This window comes from Vicia villosa, unplaced genomic scaffold, assembly GCF_029867415.1.
Source record: "Vicia villosa cultivar HV-30 ecotype Madison, WI unplaced genomic scaffold, Vvil1.0 ctg.003617F_1_1, whole genome shotgun sequence".
NCBI lineage: Eukaryota > Viridiplantae > Streptophyta > Magnoliopsida > Fabales > Fabaceae > Vicia > Vicia villosa.
The window spans coordinates 185537-192231 of NW_026706255.1; the positions used below are offsets into that span (position 1 = coordinate 185537).

General features: G+C 35.0%; 1 protein-coding gene across 2 annotated transcripts; it reads right to left on the bottom strand.

Annotated features, from left to right (window-relative positions):
* Positions 1 to 1342: 1342 nt before the first annotated feature.
* Positions 1343 to 6425, bottom strand: LOC131641290 (protein kinase PVPK-1-like). Of its 2 annotated transcripts, none has more exons than XM_058911595.1 (3): positions 5951 to 6425; positions 4482 to 5496; positions 1343 to 2757 (listed from the first exon to the last, which is right to left on the bottom strand). In XM_058911595.1, the coding sequence occupies exons 2-3, from the start codon at positions 5363 to 5365 to the stop codon at positions 1911 to 1913; spliced, it is 1731 nt and encodes a 576-aa protein (XP_058767578.1). In that variant the 5' UTR covers positions 5366 to 5496; positions 5951 to 6425; the 3' UTR covers positions 1343 to 1910. The 2 variants fall into 2 exon arrangements, with proteins under 2 accessions (XP_058767578.1, XP_058767577.1); XM_058911594.1 differs by having other exon boundaries at positions 1345 to 2757; positions 4482 to 5551.
* Positions 6426 to 6695: the final 270 nt, after the last annotated feature.

Genomic DNA, 6695 nt, shown 5'->3' on the forward strand with positions numbered 1-6695 from the left:
ACGAATTGTCACTACTTAAATCTAAAACCGATTCTTTCTTCGACTTCTACCTATTTAATTCTCTCTCAAGCTCTGTCAATTTGGTGAACTCTATCATCCTTTTCGAAAAGTGATCCAACCAAGTTTATTCCTCTTTTGCGCAATGTGTCGTCCATTCCATTGATGTAGCCGGAATAGGACACCCGGTTTCAAATAAACCTAAACAAAATAGAGTGATCTAAGATACTCAATATAAATGATACGGCCAAATGCGTCTTGATGTGGTCGACTCCTAAGTGGGAAAAATGTCTCCGAAAAACTATATCTCGTCAGATCGATACACACCCTGTCATATGTACTTGCTATAAGATGAGACATTTTAGGGAAGCACGTCCACTTTGCAACTGGTACGGGACCACTAACACATGGAACAAGACTCCTTAAAAATTAATTTAAAATGTATTCAGAGATACATCTCCGAAAATATTTTCCGGGTTTTCAAAAATTTATTTCACCTATATAATATAAGGGTATATTAAGAAATTCTTTTATTTTGACTTGTCCCAAATTTCTCAAAACGTCTTGTTATCAACTCCTTTCATGAGCCTCATTGCCATTGCTTCCATGGGAAGAGTAAGTTTCTAAAATTGTAAAATACCATCCTACAATTTCAGATTGAAGCTTGAGTATAAAGTAACCTAGGTGTTATTATTTTTTAAATTTTTACAATTTCATTCGACTATTGAATTATTAACATTTTTCTCGAACCAATTGAATTATTGACGGTTACACCAATTTTAAAGGCCCAATGAATATATGTATATTAAAAGATAATCCTATATTAATGATTAGACAATAATAAAATAAAATTATATTAATGCTATATTATTTTCTTGAGGAGATACTAAATTAAAAATATTAAATAAAATCAATAAATATGTATACAAAAACCATTTGAAAGCAGGAGTTATATCAATACTCTCACTCATCTTCCCTAACCGCCACACTCAGTCCAAATAGACTATCATCGTCAAATTTGAGACGGGTTCGAGTAGATTCCTATGTATGAGGGACCGAGGACTATCATCGCCAAAGTTGGGACAAATTCGAGTAGTTTCTCTTGTATACGGGACCATCACGCGATTTCTCACATTTAAATCTAAGTCATACTAATTAATATGATATACGGGTTATGAAGCCGTGCAATGCAAGTATAATTTAGTTAATCTGATAAACTTCTATGAATAAACTTGACTTTGACTATAATAGGGACAGAAGAATACACGTTTAAACTCATCTCAGTTCAGCATTCATTATTGTTTCTCATTAACGGCAATAACCAACTACCCAGATAGAGACAGATTAGCATTGATTGTTGCTCATCACAAATTGAATTTTTCTATTTTGTTTATTGATCATTTGCTTATAGGCCTGTTTAAGTTTGATTGATTCTGCACAATAGGCCAATTTTATGAGCATTTAAACAAGTAGTAGACATTTCGCTCTCTGAACAAGTCTTCCAACTTGCCTAAACTATTTTGAAAAAAAACCAAAGCGCTTGAACTTGAGTGACAAACGAGTCTCTGCAAAGGACGATATTCGGGAAATACCGAATTCGATTCCTGACAGAAACAACGCTAGGCCAGTGCACGTGCCTCCGTAGCACGAGCCGAAAAAGATGCGGAAATTTGCAAACAATAAAGGAACAGACATCCATAACAAAAAACTTGGCAAAGGAACGAGAATAAATTAATAAACCGGAGACTTTGTTCATCAATTTAAAACAATTTGGAGTATCTTACAAGTGGCGATTCATTCAACGTAGACGAAAGAGTTGCATTCTTTTATACAATGGAAACAACCATGGACGAACAACAACACAAATACAAGATGCAAAATAATTAGTTCGAAGGAGAAAACATGCATACAGATCAAAAGAAATCAATATCTAAATAGTTACCAGAAGGCTTCACACCAGGCGCCTTCTTCTCAGCTATAAGTGCTTCTTTCATGGCCTGTCTCGGCACTTCTGGAGGAGTTGCGCAACGGATCAGCGCCCAGTTAATATTTTGAAAGAATGGATGTTGTTTTATCTCTGTAGCGCCACGTCTATACGCAAGACGATGCTGAGGCTCTTTCACAAGTAGACCCCTAATCAAGTCCCTAGCAGCAAAGCTAACACTAGGGGATTCAGGAAATCTTAAGGGCTGCCCAACTACATTAAATAAAGTTGCTCGATTTGCTGAACCTTTGAATGGGGTTCTACCGAACAAAAGCTCGTATAAGAATATACCAAATGTCCACCAGTCTACAGCACTGCCGTGACCTTCGCCTTTGATGATTTCGGGCGCCAAGTATTCGTGTGTGCCAACGAAGGACATTGATCGGGCATTTGTGGGCTCGGCCATAAGCTCGGGGAGTGGTGTCACCTGATTGTGCACATCATTCTTAGGTTTCAACTTCTTTTCTTTCTTCTTGGATTTGCCTGAGAGAAAACGTGGCGTGAAGCATGACGGTTTGATGCAATCTGGCTGAATTACACAGGTTGGTTCGATGCAAGCGGGCTGAATGCAGTATCCAGAGCTTTTAGTCTCCAAGCTGGTGTTTGATGACTTTACCAGAGTTGGACTGACGGCACATCTTAGAGAGAGATCGAAATCTGATAGCATGATGTGACCATCTTCTCTCACCAACACATTCTCAGGTTTGAGGTCTCTGTAGATGATCCCAAGCATGTGCAAGTACTCTAAAGCAAGGAGAACTTCTGCCACATAAAACCTGCATAGTAGGCATTAACCAAATGACCAAAATGCTTAGTTGTAGTGTCTTTCATACTTCTCAAAACATTCAACTAAAAACTAAAAATAAAGCATATATGCCAAAAGGAGATAACAACCCTCGTTAATTCTTACATATCGCGAGACTTGTAAAGGCCATTAACAAGGATCTGTGTATGGAAGAGATCCAAGTCACATGGCATTCAGCAGAATTGAAGTGAAAAGTGACAAGAAAATGGTGAACTGTAAGACCACCAAGCAATAACAAAGTCTATTAAATTCATTTAGAATGTTGTAGCTGTATAATTACTTATGAAGCCAGAAAAAGAACTGTAGACCATTCAAGGAAGTATAATTGTACCGACTTTACAGACATCCAGAAACAGTTGAGAGATCACGAGCTTCTTTTAGACAATAGGAAGAGTGGAAAGCAGTGAAGCACGGACACGATACGAGTATCGGATACGATACATGTCCGATACGGCGATACGTTACTAATTGAAAACTATAAGATACGATACGTTTAAGATACGTATATAAAAATTATAATTATATATTTAGTTAAATTATAGTCTAACAAAACCAAACTCAATGGAATTTTTAATACATTATTATATTGTTGGAAAATATTAAACAGATACCTATATTATAGTAAAAAGATGTTCTTAATGAAAAAATGTGAAGACATTATAAAGAAGAACAAAATTAATCTGATACCTATATTATAGTAAAAAGATGTTCTTAATGAAAAAATGTGAAGACATTATAAAGAAGAACAAAATTAATCTGATACCTATATTATAGTAAAAAGATGTTCTTAATGAAAAAATGTGAAGACATTATAAAGAAGAACAAAATTAATCTGATACCTATATTATAGTAAAAAGATGTTCTTAATGAAAAAATGTGAAGACATTATAAAGAAGAACAAAATTAATCTGATACCTATATTATAGTAAAAAGATGTTCTTAATGAAAAAATGTGAAGACATTATAAAGAAGAACAAAATTAATCGTTGCAGAGAAATAGGTTGCAAGGTATAATATTGAAACTAGAACTTTCTTGTAAAAGTTAAAAGGAATGATACATGAAAAAAAAGGAAGTTATAATTAATATGAATTAAATTTAAAATATTGAAAATTGGTAGTAATAAATTATGAGAAATTAAACCATTCTTAAAAAATGGCAGGGATTTTTTCTAGAAGGAATTAAACAGGATATTAAAAATGACCATTGAAAAGAATAAAGAGTCATTAAAATAAAATAAAAATCTCTTAAAATTGAGAAGTCACATATCCTAACGTATCGGAGACGTATCACTGTCGTATCAGAATTTATTTATTTATTTTCTAAAATAAATAAATCTGGATACTCCTTCGATACGTATCGGCGCCGTATCTGAGCGTATCGATCGACGTATAGGTAAGTATCGGATACGATACGGCCTAGTTTTTGAAGTATCGGTGCTTCATAGACTTATGGATATGTCATAATTTGTTTTCATAAGTTTTTCCATAAGATGTTTTCATAAGTTTTGTCAAATAGCCTCACAAGTGTTTGTGTCAGTAGATAAGTTCAAATACGTCGATCCAAACATGAGTATAAGGGTTTTTCATGTAGATATAGAATTGAAAGCAGCATATATTACAATTAGTGACAACTGGCAAATGACATGATAGAAAATTTGTGATGATCCTTGATAGAGAGAAAAAGGAAATGCTAACCTTGCAGCATGCTCTGAAAAATACTTCCCAGGCTGTCTTTGCCTGAGTGCATGGAGATCCCCGCCAGGACAAAACTCCATAACCAAGCAAGAGAATGATTCTGTCTCAAAGTGCGTGTACAACGACGGTAGAAATGGATGATCTAGAGACTGCAAGATCTCCCTCTCTGTCTGCGCTCTCGGAAGCTTCTTGCGACTCGACAATTCTGTCTTGTTCATTACTTTCATAGCAAAACAAGTCCTCGTGCTGCTTAACTCAGCTAGATATACACTTCCTATGTCTCCACATCCCAATTTCTTCAACAACCTGAAATGTCTCATTTCCAATCCACCATCCCGAACTCGGATCGCTTGAATTGCTTCCCATCTTACATCATTTGCTTTATGTGGTTTATACAAAGAACTGCTCAAACTACTGATGCTGCTCTCGTCACTAACATCACTCCCGGTACTCCCTCTACATATGCTCGTCTTCCTGCTCTCACATGAATTACTAACCTCGCCACTTTCAACTGACTTATCGACACTAACACATTCGTTGATTCCGGTGTTGGTGAAACTTTCTTTAGCTTCTGAATAGACAGTGGCAGAATATAAACTATTCTGAGGACTTGAGCAAAACGTAATCTCGGAGTTTCCCTGATCAACAACTTGTTTCGACGAAACTAATACGTCATTGTCAGATTCTAATATGTCATCAGAATTACGATTCATCGAACTTTCACTGACGCACAATTTAGTTTCAATTGTGGAAATATTCTTTTCCAAACAACTTTCAAAACTCTCGATACCGTCAGATTTACCATTAACCTTATAATATTGCTTCTCCATTTTAGTTGAACCTTCACGATCCACATTGTTAGCCTCTTGATAGGTATCATTCATCCTTCCTTGATTATGATGATTGGAAGAAGGCCCTTGATCTCTAGATGCTCGTAAAGGCGGCCGAGAAGAACGGAGGATCCCCGACGTCGAAGGTGGATTGTGATCTATTCCAGAAACTGAATTCTGAACTCCTGGTAAAGATTCAACTCCATCAACAGGTGACTCCATCAATAAATTCTTAATAAGCTGCAAAATCCAAATCACCTAAGAAAATTACTGAGATCTATCTACTCATCCAATTAAACATAATCCATTTGAGAGAAAGTGATTAAAACACCAAATTAAGAAAACAAAACAAACCCACTAACCAAAAACAAAACAATTGAAAAAAATAATCAAAAAAAAAAAACTTTCAGATAAAAAAGTTTCAATCTTTCAACAAACTTACCAGGCCACTATAGAGAAACAAAAGAAAAACTTGAAAAATTTAGTTTTTTTATTCCAAAAACTCTAGTAAGTCTTAACAACACTCCAAGTTAAAGTTTTTAGCTTTAATTATTCTTGAGAAGACAAGTTAAACTTTTTCTTTGATTATAGTACAAGAAGAAAGAAAGGAAGCAAAAGGGTATGCTTAGAGAGACAAACCTGAGATTAATGGAAAAAATTGGCAATGTAATTGGAGAGAAAGAAAGCTTCTTCCATGGCTAAGAAAAAAAGTTGTATGTGCCGGAAAGTGGTGTTACTTTGATTTCGCTTTCTGCAATTCTAAAGAGCGTTCAGATCCGATCGGAAAAAAAAGGGGACAAAACAAAAAACAAGAAACAAGAACAATAATAATAATAATAAATGAATAAATAAAAATACTATGTTGTTGGTTTTGTGTTAGTTTTTGGGGTTTGGGATGGAGAAATGGGAATTGAAGAAAACGAAGGCAAGTTGAGAAGCAAGGGCAATAGAAAGAATAAAAAAGTGCAGTGATTTAGTCTAAAAAAATGAATCTCGCCGAGTTTCATGTTCTTGTTTCGCTCAAAAGTTTAATGCTTTTTTTGAGTCCACAAAAGGGAAGTGAAACCAAACGGGTCATGACTCATGGGCATTCTCGACCCACCAGCACGCGTAACTTTTCTCCCCTTCTTTTGACAAATGTTTAACTAAGGAGGGTTTTTGAGAGTGAAACAAAAAAAAATTATAATAAAATAAAAATGGCAGAAAGCCAAAGAAGCTTCGTATAAGAGAATCAGACGAGTCAAACTAAATCAAATGATAGAGATCAAATATTAATCTTAGTTGTAAAAGTGTTTGGAATATCGCCATAATAGTATTGCAAGAAAAATATTTAAAAAAACGAAGAAACCTCCTACACAGGTCAACCAGAATAACAAAGTCAAAA